At 40.8% G+C, this 13,171-nt stretch overlaps 1 protein-coding gene across 5 annotated transcripts in view; it reads right to left on the bottom strand.

Annotated features, from left to right (window-relative positions):
• Window positions 1-13,171, bottom strand: part of clip1a (CAP-GLY domain containing linker protein 1a) — a 207,272-nt gene that overhangs the window by 159,526 nt on the left and 34,575 nt on the right. For all 5 annotated transcript variants that reach the window (XM_070887798.1, XM_070887801.1, XM_070887802.1 and 2 more), the window contains one exon: window positions 8,926-9,124. In XM_070887798.1, coding sequence (XP_070743899.1) covers window positions 8,926-9,022 — 97 coding nt within the window. In that variant the 5' untranslated portion in view covers window positions 9,023-9,124. The remainder of the gene's footprint in view (window positions 1-8,925; window positions 9,125-13,171) is intronic.

Here is a 13,171-nt window from a genome sequence, read left to right as displayed (position 1 = left end):
CAGAATTGAGGCGAATTGTCCCCTGCCCTGAAGGCATTATCTCCTGATTGACCTCCGTATATTTCAATAAATCTTTCCATGACTTCGTCGGGTTTAGTTTCTAATACTGCTGCCATACTGATGGGCTTCTGAAGGTTCTTGCTGAGAGCATTAAAGATAGCGTTTAGGCGATCCTGGGCATTATTAGGGTGAGCAGTCACTAATGCATCATGGGTGGCTCGCCTCAAATTTTCTAAGAACCGGACGTGTTCAGTCGGGCTCAGGGTCTGCTGCACTAAGGACCACAAGTCTCTTGATTCTGCATTATAAACTGAAATAGTAGTTCGAAGATGATCTATAAACTGGAGTCCGTTTGGGCTTGTCGCTTCGTTGGTGTAGGGTTACATTTATCTTTAACTCCTCTCGCCGGAGTGTAAGGTGGAGGGGGATGGGAAAGAGGCTGTGACAAAGGGTCAGAGGCTGCAGGAGGCGCCGTTGGGCGCGGCTGTGTCCATTCATCAATTTCATCATCAGCCTCGGTCAACGAAAAGCCAACCATTCGACTACGTACTCTATCTGTACCCTTCTCAGAGGTCCCAAGGGAACTCTTAGTACGTTTCTCGTGCGCACACTCTTTCTTTAAGACGTCTACAGTTTTAACATGTCCTCCTTGTATCAAGGACAGCCCTAGTTTAGTGGCGTTCTCCTGCCAGCTTGACAGAAGGGACTCATCTTTCAGCTTTTGACAGTACTGTCTCCATTTGGCTATTAAATCCTTTTTTAACCACCGGGACCATATATATATTTTTTTTTAACTCAACAAACCTATCCTTTGTGCATTTCCTAGCTCCGTAACTTATCATCCGAATATACGTAATTCAATAAGGTTCACACTCTTAAACTTCCCACATACAGGACAACACTACGAAGGGTTAAAAAAAACTTTCACTGTTTGAAAAAGTGGGTGGAGCTAAAACAAACCATAACTCCCCAGTCTCCCCACACAAGCTTCCTTCTCCACAGTAAAAATCATACAAGCATTTCTCATTTAAAACAGACGTTCACAAGAGTCTCTCTTTCCTATTCATTTTTTGGATCCATGACCTTTCAGGGAATTCGTAGTTTTATCTAAATTACCCATCCTTGTGTCGCCGCACGTTGGATCAGGGTCCTAATTAATCCAAATTACCTCCACGTCGCCCCGTGTTAGTTCTAGTTTAGCTTGCCCAAAGCCTAGGTGGACCAAGTGATATACAAGATCGACATCACTCCTGGCGCAAGTACAATTTAAAATTTACACAATCCCGTGTCACCCCTCGGCTTGCGCGATTTATCTCTTCGTGTCGCTACACAGTTTCCTACGCGATTTCTCTCTTTGTGTCGCTACACGGCTTATCCCAAATCTCTGCGTTTTTCTATGTGGCCCACGCGATTTTTCTATGTGGCCCACGCGATTTTTCTCTTCGTGTCGCTACACGGCTTCCTAATTAAATCCAATCAGTGCCTAGACGGGCCAAGTGATGTACAAGGTCGACGTCACACCTGACTTGGACACTTATTTCCTAAGTTTAGAAAGTGTTCGCCAGATTGACCTGGATCTCGTTCAGACACCACCTGAGAACCAGCGAGTTTCCTCAGACTTTCCTCAGACTTTTGAAACCGGAGGAAACTGGAGCAGTATTGAAATTATACTTACTCCAGTGGCCATTTTCCTCTTGTCTCGTCCAAGGCTAGTCTAGCTCTTAAAATTCGCAAGTTTTCGGCAGTCGTCCGTTGAGATCCCACTTCTGACACCAAATGTTGATACTGGATTCTTTTCCCTTCAATCTGTTTCAGCGAATTCACTGACACACGAACACTTTTAGTCTTAGCAACATAAGACCTTTATTCTGTAGATTCTCCGGCCGGGACCTGTTAAGATAAAGGGAACAGTCTCGATTCGAGCCTGTCCACCTTTCCCCTGACAAGTCTCGCAACAGTACAAAAGCTCAACACTTATACATTGTTACAGCAGAACACATTTGAGTGACACTCAGTTTATACAATCATTGGTCGATTTCCCCCATAGCATACCCAATTGCAGGCTAACAACTCTTTGACATAGGGCGGGCCCTATGGATGTGTTTACAGTTTCGGTCTTACAAGCATTTCCCTATTTCATGGCTGGATATAGCAGCCCCTCGTCTGACTCATGTCTAACTTTTGCTTTTTCGCGTAACTCGTGTTTGACCACAACTCTGAGTAACCCCTTTTTGTGCTGACATTGTAGTTATCACAGCTTGACATCTTTGGTCAGCCATTTACCCATGATTCCCTATCTCCATCCTTTTGCTACCTTCTCTAGCCATCTACCACTTTCGCAATCCTTTTTCACATTCTCAATAACTTTGGCTATAACACTAGGGAGTATTCCCTGCTTTTCTTTGAATAGTCATGGATCTTTAATATCCATCCGAACCAGCAGAGGAGATCTCTGTTTAAATGCTCACCCAAAGGACCTACAGTATACCTAAATTCATGTCAGTGTGTCAACCTACATTACATGCTGAAGTTCTAATGTATGCTTTGAACCCACAACCTAGAGGTTAAGTGCTGCTGACTAAGCCAAGCTGACATGCTTTCCTTTCTAATGACTGCAACATTCCGTAAGAACAGATATGAAAACTGCCTATTTACCCAATATTAGTACAAATACTAACCTTGCAGAAATTGATTTAATCGCCCAGACTTTGTGGTAGAAACAATTGTGAGGCCATCAGCACTCACCGTTATTAAGGAGTAAATCGAACAGCAACTTGCAGCTTCTGCACATGCACAGTTAAATGTGGAAATCAGGAAGTTGCTGTCCGGGTTTTCCTGTTCCTCCCGCTAAACCGGTATCTCGCTGATATGCAACGGTGTGAAGTTACAGTACTTAAGCATTAGATACCCACTAAATATGCCAGACAAAGTTAGGGCTTGTCAATTTTGTGATTGACAACGGGATGATAAGTCTCAATTACTGCCAAACAAACTCGCTGGCACTGAAAATGAATTTGGACAAGTGTAGAATCTCATTCCTTCAGATTTTAATTATTGTTTTTTTTTGTAATTAAAAATTTAAATGAAACATTTTGATTTACTTTTCTTTGTCTATATATATATATATATATATATATATATCTTAATCCCATCTTTTTTTCCCTCTCTTTATTTCACTTCCTGTACTTAATTTTGCATTGAATTAAATATGCTGACACTTTCTGGTTTAAACACTGAGCATCTCAGTAAAAATTATTCAATCTGATTGATTAAGGAGATGCACAGTTGCTTCTTCTGTTCACACAGGTCCTAGATCCCCTGTAAAGTGTGCCGCACTGTTTTTGATTTTTAGCAACCACAAGTTCCAGTGCAAAAGCCCACAGAAAGTCTGTGGGCAAGTGTATATGTACTGAACGGCTAGCGCTGTTTGTTCGCCGCTGACTGCAAAATCAAGCCCATTATATTTATACATGAATTCAGAACAGAAATTTGACACAAGACTACAAAGGAAGAGGAGATTGGCAGAAAAAATCTGGAAAATGGGTTACAGCAATTTTTCTCAAGAAACAAAGGTATAAAAACAATTCGAATACGTAACTGGTCAGCTTTAACTCAGAGCACCTAATTAAGCAGTTTCTTTTAAAATCAAAATATTTGCAATCAAAATCATTAATTTCTATATTGTCCACTTCAGGTTTGTGTTTCTACACTGGAACTGCAATGGCATACTCAAGGAACTTTGATCAAATTTTCTACTACTAGAAAGGATAACTAAATAATAGCAATACATCAACAACAAAATAAATGGACAATAAAGCTGTTCATAAAGCAGTCTAAAGAAAGTCACAACCTATTAGTGAACATAAGAAATAGGAACAGGAGTAGGCCATGCAGCCCCTCGAGCCTGCTCTGCCATTCAATAAGATCATGGCTGATCTGATCATGGACTCAGTTCCACTTCCCCGCCCGCTCCCCATAACCCCTTATCGTTTAAGAAACTGCCTATTTCTGTCTTTAAATTTATTCAATGTCCCAGCTTCCACAGCTCTCTGAGGCAGCGAATTCCACAGATTTACAACCCTAAGAAGAAATTTCTCCTCATCTTAACAGTGGAAATAAAATGACATCAGAAAGCAGATATGATTGATTTTCTTGGGCAAGAAAACGCTAGAAAGCCATATGTTATTAATGGAATATATATAGGTTAAGAGAACAATATCATGACAAACAAAAGTATTGCTTACTAAACCTTCTAATTCTATGCACAATTCAGCATCCATCATAGGGAGTGTGACTTGCTTCATAGTAGGGTCATGATGGAAGGAATGCACTCCTTGTGGGGGGGTGGGGAAGGAAGAGCGATGCACTCCACAGCGGCAGTGCCACGCCTCCAGGGCACTACTCGCACTGCTCTGAAGGTAACCACTAAAAATTGCACAAAAGTGATTTTACGGCAACTATTTCTCTGATTTCCCCTCTCCCCCATTCCTTTAGGGAAGTACCCAGTCTCCATATAACAATGATGATTGGGAGCTATGTGGAGGGATCGACCTGCACTTAGTAAGAGAGTATGCTGATGCTGCTATAACCAAGATAAATAATCAATATCTAGGCTCACAAGTAATTGAATTAACCTCACTTGTGGCGATGCAGATCAAAGATAACTATGACATATTCTTTAGTTAATATCAATTTAGTAAGTGCATTCTGCAAAGATTCATTCCCGTCTATTTTGTTAATGCTGTGTATATGAGGGAGAATGGGAGATATATATAGGGACATGGCAGGAAGAGGTAATTAGAGTGGGAGGAGCTTGGTCTGGGGTATAAACACCAGTAGAGACTAGTTGAGCCCAAATAGTCTGTTCCTGTGTTTAGATTCTATGCAATTTTAAGGTAAATACCATGTTTTATGCTTTTTCAATATTGTTTAGAACCAGTTGTACAATGCACATCAGGATATCAACCTTCAATGTTTTGCACGCCTGGCTGGCCTCCCATGTTCCACTCTACGTAAACTTGAGGTCATCCATAACTCGGCTGCCGTGTCCTAACTTGCACCAAGTCCAATTCACCCACCACTCTTGTGCTCGCTGACCTACATTGGTTCCCGATTAACCAACGCCTCAATTTTAAAATTCCCATACTTGTTTTCAAATTCCTCCATGGCCTCGCTCCTCCCTATCTCTGTAATCTCCTCCATGGCCTTCTTCGACCTTACAAAGGCCTTTGACACTGACAACCTCAAGGGTCTATGGAGCGTCCTCCTCAGTTTCAGATGCCCCCAAAAGTTCGTCACCATCCTCCGCTTGCTCCACGACGACATGCAGGCCGTGATCCTTACCAACGGATCCATTACAGACCCAATCCACGTCCAGACTGGGTTCAAACAGGGCTGCGTCATCGCCCCAACCCTCTTCTCATTCTTCTTTGCTGCCATGTTCCACCTCACAGTCGACAAGCTCCCCACTGGAGTGAAACTAAACTACAGAACCAGTGGGAAGCTGTTCAACCTACACCGTCTCCAGGCCAGGCCCAAGACCATCCCAACCGTTGAGCTACAGTACGCGGACGACGCCTGCATCTGCGCACATCGAGGCTGAACTCCAGGATATAGTCGGCGTATTCACTGAGGCATACGAAAGCATGGGCCTTATGCTAAACATCCGTAAGACAAAGATCCTCCACCAGCCTGTCCTTACCGCACAGCACTGTCCCCAGTCATCAAAATCCACGGCGCGGCCCTGGTCAACGTGGACCACTTCCCATATCTCGGGTGCCTCCTATCAACAAGAGCAGGCATTGACGACGAGATCCAACACCACCTCCAGTGCGCCAGTGCAGCCTTCGGCCGCCTGAGGAAAAAAATAGTGTATGAAGACCAGGCCCTCAAAACTGCCACCAAGCTTATGGTCTACAGGGCTGTAGTAATACGCGCCCTCCTGTACGGCTCAGAAACATGCACTATGTACAGTAGACACCTCAAGTCACTGGAGAAATACCACCAACGATGTCTCTGCAAGATCCTACAAATCCCCTGGGAAGACAGATGCACCAACATTAACGTCCTCGACCAGGCCAACATCCCCAGCATCGATGAACTGACCACACTTGATCAGCTCCACTGGGCAGGCCACATTGTCCGCATGCCAGACACGAGACTCCCAAAGCAAGCGCTCTACTCTGAACTCCTTCACGGCAAAAGAGCCAAAGGTGGGCAGCGGAAACGTTACAAGGACACCCTCAAAGCTTCCCTGATAAAGTGCAACATCCCCACCGACACACCTGGGAGACCCTGGCCAAAGACCGCCCTAAGTGGAGGAAGCGCATCCGGGAGAGCGCTGAGCACCTCGAGTCTCGTCGCCGAGAGCATGCAGAAATCAAGCACAGGCAGCGGAAAGAGCGTGTGGCAAACCAGTCCCACCCACCCCTTCCCTTAACGACTATCTGACCCACCTGTGACAGAGCCTTTGGCTCTGGTGTTGAACTGTACAGCCACCTAAGAACTCATGCTAAGAGTGGAAGCAAGTCTTCCTCAATTCCAAGGAACTGCCTATGATGATGATGACTCTCCTCCAGCACCACAATCTCCCAGAGATATCTGCGCTCCTCTAATTCTGGCCTCTTGAGCATCCCTGATTTTAATCGCTCAACCATTGGTGGTAGTGCCTTCAGCAGCCTAGGCCTAAGCTCTAGAATTCCTTCCCTAAACCTCTCCGCCTCTCTACCTCTCAGTTAAGACACTCCCTTAAAACCTCTCTCTTTGGCCATCTGTCCTAATTTCCCCTTACGTGGCTTTAGTCAATTTTCTTGTTTTATAACACAACTGTGAAGCGCCTTGGGATGTTTTACTACGTTAAAGGCGCTATATAAATGTAAGTTGTTGATATAGGTAAATTACTGAACAAAATTATATTCAGCTTTGAATACTGTGTTTCCCCTTGTACTGATAATTTCTAATATAATCCACATTCATACCAGACTGACTGGACCAGTCTTGGCTTCTCATTTTCATTTGCCCATTTTCCCTCCTCACCTCCTTCTCAATGGTGGTGACTCATATTCTATGGGCACCCCTTGGTCTCTTATTCAAGTGGACATGTGTGAATCTAAATAGTGAATATCAGCCAACTATTCAATTGTTGGGGACATCACAACTAAGGTGCTCCAGTGTCATCGAATTTTAGCACCTGCACTTTCATGTAGAAATCTCTGAACAGCAACAAGAGGTGCGGAACTTGACTGATATTTTTTCCTTTCACCAGCTGAAGGGTACTAATTCTAGTACCCCCACTACCATTCCAATTGTCATCTGCGAACTCACCACAAACCAGTGACTAAATCTGGTACCATCCTGGTCTCTATGACTCAGTTCCACACTAGGCAGTGCTGGATCATTATTAGCTGACCCTCAGGAGCTCTAGATTTCTATTTTTTCCTGGTTACCTTTATATGGCCATTACTAAATCCACATTGCTCTCATTCTTCTCCTGCCCCTGCCCCACCCCCCACCCCACAGCGAACACAGGAAGGAGCATAGGGAAGTAATGCAGTTTGCAGAACTGGATTTGTAGTTTGTCTTTTTTCTTAACGTTATTTTTTTTATGCTTCTATCTTTTCCTTGCCTTTATTTTGAACACTCTAATTTCCTTTGCAACTATCTGCAGTTGTAACGCCTTCTCAGCAACCATCAGGAAAAGATAATAACTGAATAATGTAGACAAAAGGAAAAAGATATTAAGCTTGTTACAAATGGAGAAGAACACAAAGGCAGAAGAGAAAAGGTTATATGGCCAGATTACGCCTCTTCTACAGAGGAATAATTTTTAGCTTTAATGTATAGATGGTGGCACAAACACAGTGGCAAAGTGTCCTTTTAAAGTAATTATGCATTTTGGAAAAAAGTCCTAAAACAACTTGCACATGATCTAAAATGTTATTTAAAATGTTAAAATATTAAAATTAAAAATATTTGCAAATTATTTTATTTAGGTCGACTGCACAAAAAATATTCAAAGCAGACAGAGACACAGAGGCGAGGTCATGAGTCCAATAGAGAGTCCAAGTATTGCCTGACATATTACCAGTTCCTTCCTGTCTCCAATCATGGTTCCCCCTCACCAAACCTGATTACATCCAGTGGTTTATCGCTGCAGGTCCAGTGCTGTTCATCTTCCATTATATTCTCAAAAATTCAGTTTTTTCCCCCCTCGAGAAATGCTCTTTCTCTCCCTCTCACCCTTCTCTCCCCCTGCCCCCACAAAAAAAGATTCAATGTGAATTTATTTCAAAAAATGTTGCTGGTAGCAGCACAATGGCAGCCCACACTGGGCCACATTAAGTATTAAAGTCTGCTCTATACTGGAATAGAGCCTGTGTTAAAAAATGAACACAAACAAAAGCATTTTATATTTGTAAACACTTTGCATAAATAGAATACATAGAAAATATTCAATTTATTCCAAATGATTCCAGAACGATACCTTCAGAACTCATTTATGATAATTCATGGAACAAACTGGGTATTCCTCTGCTCTCCATTGTGTGCAATAAGCAGACAAACTAAACATAAAGCAATGCAATCACACAGCAATTAAAAAGATTGATCCATCTTTTTGAAATTTAATTCAGTAAGCTGTGGAAAAGTGTTCATATCAATATTGTAACCTAAAACAATACCTTAGATTTGTATTATAGCATACTATTTAATTGCATCAATCGTAGCTTAAAACCAAACAGACCTTACGAAGATGGTAGTAAGAACTGTGCATTGAATCTCATTATATGTTTCCGTCTAGTACATTTAATAAGGCACTCACCAGGATTTAAGATGAAGCATAATCTTGCACAAAGAAATTAACAATGCTAAACTTAGCCTTCATTTACAACATACATAAAGTCTAGACAGGAGATTTTAAGGACTTACTTGCTGATTGTGAAGAAGCAGCTTGCTTCACTGCAGTGCTCCCTGGCTTGGCAATCTTGCTGGGAGCTTTCAGCCCACTAGGTTTTAGCAGACTCATTCTTCCTCTGCGCTTCCTTATTTCAGCCTTTGTCTCAAAAATAGTATTTCCCAATCAGCGAATCATCTGCACTGCTTTCAGATTCTGTCTGTCATTTACAACCTGCAAAGAAAATATTGCACAGACTGAAAAAATATTTTAGCTGTCTTGAAATGGTTTTGAACTGTTTCAGGAAGCAGTACATAAAACGGCTTCCTTCTGACAAAGCACAATGCTCTTTTCCACATGCCTGAGCTCCTATGAATGACTCTTCAATGAGGTCCTCCCCTACTACCCTGTGCTTTTATCCTTTTTTTCTAAAAGACTGAAACGTTTGAAAGATTAACAATTTTTCAAAGCTGGCTTTATTATTAACCACTTTCACTATGAGAATTTATAATTGATTTTTTTTTTACTAATTTGGCAAACAAGCTTTAAATATGGTCATATTTTGTGACAGTGCACCATTTATGGCTGGGTTATTTTTTTTTAAAATCAATTCAAATATTGTGTGTAGATAGCAGCCTTTGTCTGCAATATGAACATATGACCCATAGTTTATATTTTCACTTACACACTACATTACCAAATCTAGTGACATTTTATCCTAAAACACAGAAAGCAGCTACCAGTAAATAATTATACATTTTTAAAACATCAAAGACAAAAACATATGATTAAACCATGGAGCTCATGTATTATTAATGACCACACTCCACAGAAGCCAATGATTAATTCTGTCTGAAAAAGCAAACACTGTATTGGTGTTACTTGCTCAAAGAATCAACATATCATTTGTTTAAGGTTCCTTGGTAACTCGCAACAGTCATGTGGAATACAGTATCACTTTCAAAATGGGATAAAAATATTCATAAAACATTAATTATCTGAACACAGGAGGGAGCTAATAGCATCCCGGCAGATATAAATTCAGCACACTCTTGCAGTGCTTTCAAAATTGCTGCATCCACAATCGGGAATGGCATACTTAGATTTCAGTTAATGGACATACAAGTTACAACACAGAAACAGGCCATGCGACCCAACCAGTCCATGACATCATTTACCCTCCACGGAAGCAAATCGCCCGAATAACATTTATCCAACTGGTTCCCTATCTCTTCCTCCCCTTTTCCTTCATCCACCTATTCAATCCAATTTGGAACATTGACATCGTTTTGGCATCAACCATAAACCCTGGAACTGAATTCTACAGCCCTACAACCGTGAATTAATTTATTTTCCGCTCTGTTCTAAATCTCTTACATTTAATCTTGTATCTATGGGTCTCTCATTCTAAACCCCTCAACTACTGGAAATAATCTGCTTCTCTCTACCCTGTCCATTCTTTCATAATTTTAAACACTTCTACCATAGCATCCTGTAATCTGGGTTATACCCAAAATCCATTCATACAAATCTCACTCTTTTTTCAGTATGTTACAGGTATAAAGTTAAAGGTATCGCAATAAAAACTTCAGAAATATATTCAATTGCAGAAAAATAACAGGAATTCTTCCTATGGTTAGAATATAAGCAATAAGCTGCAACATACAGAATGCAAATTTAATTCCCAAGGCAAAGTACCAATATTTCAGCTGGGTGTAAACCTTGGTTTGAGTCCCATAATCTTTACTGAAGTTTTTGTGGTCAAGTCCAAAATTGGTTTTGCACTATCCAAGAGCAAAACTGCTGAATTAAACTGCAGTATCAATGGGGCCAGAGAGAATTTTTATTTTAAAAATTCCAATTTGTAAAATCAGTTCCACTGGCTGCCATGTGCCATACTTGGCCCAGCAAATGGTGTGAATTCGCCAGGACTCAGGCTGTACCATTAGGAATCCACAAAAACTGCTGCAATAGTTGACTTATTATAACATTTTCACTGTCCTCCATATATGCACATTCTTCAGATGGCCAACTGAAAGAAAGAGCTCACCATGTGGGGCATAACAGTCACATAAGCAAAGTACAACTAAGAGCCAACCAATAGCAGATCGCATTTGTCGGCACTTTTCTTATTATTTGCAATGATACAGCATCTGCGTGTCAGGAGAAGGGGCTTTCTATAGTGCTGGTTTCATTCCAAATTTTTCACATTCTTATCCTCACAGTCACATGTCATGAAACTCATCACCATGTTATTCGTTATGTGACCTTAAGCCAAGACCATTTGCCAGCTTGACATAGACCTTCAAGTTTAGCCACTGTGCCACTATTGCTCACTTGTCTAACATTCTAGCTAAGTATATCTATATTTGTCAACAAGTGTGTGTCTGATTGCAGACAAGTTCCATTAAATTAGTGGCACATGAATGAAACCGCATCAATACTTCGTGAAATGCTTTGATGACTGCCATTTTATTTTACACTTCATCTAGAGAAATCTATTTTCCTTTCTAAATCTCAGTCACAATATGGATAACTTCTTAACTATATCACCAGCATTTACTTATTCATCAGTACTACTTACACAACCACACAGGCCTCTCACAATTCAAGTTACACCTGTACTCAGCAAAAAACACTCTGCAGCTTATAAATCTATTTGCTCAACACAAAGGCTGAACATTGACAATGATTCTCCAAACCAAGACCAGTACATTCAGAAATGGCCCAGTGATGGTGAAATTACAACTGCTCTAAGAAACTAGCAACTCTATTCAGACATCTTTACAAACTTAGCGCTTAAATATAAACTGCCTTTAATAAACACCTGAGTATATAAAGTATAGCGAGTTCACTTTGTTTCTATCCTGTCGTACTAGGACTTTTTAACTCCATGCCAATCAGGTACAATAGCATAATGGTTAAGGTAGTAAACTAGTAATCTAGAGGCCTGGACTAATAATCCAGAGAACATGAGTTCAAAATCCCATCAGTTTGAGAATTTGAATTCAGTTTTAAAAATCTGTTTAAAAGAAAGTTATCATGAAACCACAGGATTTTAGTAAAAACCTAACCAGTTCTTCCATGTTGGTCGACTCTTAACTGCCCTGTGAAGTGGCTGAGCAAGCCACTCAGTTACTGTCTATGGGCAACTAAGGATGGGCAATAAATGGGGGCCTTGCCAGTGATGCCCACATTTTGAGATTGAAAAAAAATCACTACCATCAGCCACTGCTTCTGCTGCCTCATGGAACTGCAATATCTATCACAAAAATTGTCAAATGGATATGAATAAACCCACTACCTCGCAAATTGTTTAATACACAAGTTGCATCTTCATGTCTATTTTGGACATTGTAACAATATTTGCAGTATTAATTACATTGACTTCTCTTTGTAGTTGGTTGAATATCAGCCTAGCTTTGTGACTGACACTTTGATTTGATTGGTGAGATCCCTGAAATTTATATTCCTCACTCTTACAAAGAAGATTTATAAGATAAATGGTCATTAATTTCTGGGAGAGATAAGAGGCAGCCACTTGTGATATTCTCATTAAACAGGCAAATCAAACAAAAAAAATTACATTATATACAGTCCTCACCACTTATAGCGGGCGCGTTCATGCATACATGACATGTCCGCTATACACAATAGCCAGTATAATGTGGTGCGACATTACAGTACTCTACTATTTAACAAGAATGTTGTAGATCATTATTGAATAAACTAAACAAATCTGTGTGCAGTGCAACTAGCTTTATTTAAACTGCAGCCAGTGCTTAGGACAAACTGTAACCCCACACCATTAAGAAGGGATTAGAAGGATGTAAATACAAAGGTAATTGCACCTTAACAAGGTGCTATTTACTAATGTTTGTTCTTGCATTTGGTGCGCATCAACGATAATGCACAATACAAACTTTATTTAACTGAAAAGGAAGACTGATTTTTTTTGAGCTCTTCATTTTCATCCTAAACCACGTGGTGGCTGCAGCTAAAGGATAGTTTATCTGCTCTCGAGCCTCCAATTCCAGAAATCTGGAAGCACAATACTGTCATTGTAGGTTACTATCTATCTGCATTGTGTACTGCTGAGAAATGTTCTGCAGTAAAGAGGCAAATTTATTGTATTGAACTTGGTCTTTTAATAGTTGAATGGCATTACTACTGAGCTTGTAAAACTATTACCAGATCTCACCAAAGGACCCCAAAAAAGAGCCGGGTTGGGGCGGGGGTGGGGAGGTGGAGAAAAGGGGGAGTGGGACTAATTTCAACTGG

This window comes from Pristiophorus japonicus, chromosome 8 (assembly GCF_044704955.1).
Source record: "Pristiophorus japonicus isolate sPriJap1 chromosome 8, sPriJap1.hap1, whole genome shotgun sequence".
Lineage (NCBI taxonomy): Eukaryota > Metazoa > Chordata > Chondrichthyes > Pristiophoridae > Pristiophorus > Pristiophorus japonicus.
Note: the sequence above shows the minus strand (reverse complement) of the source record. Positions and strands in the feature narration are given on the sequence as shown.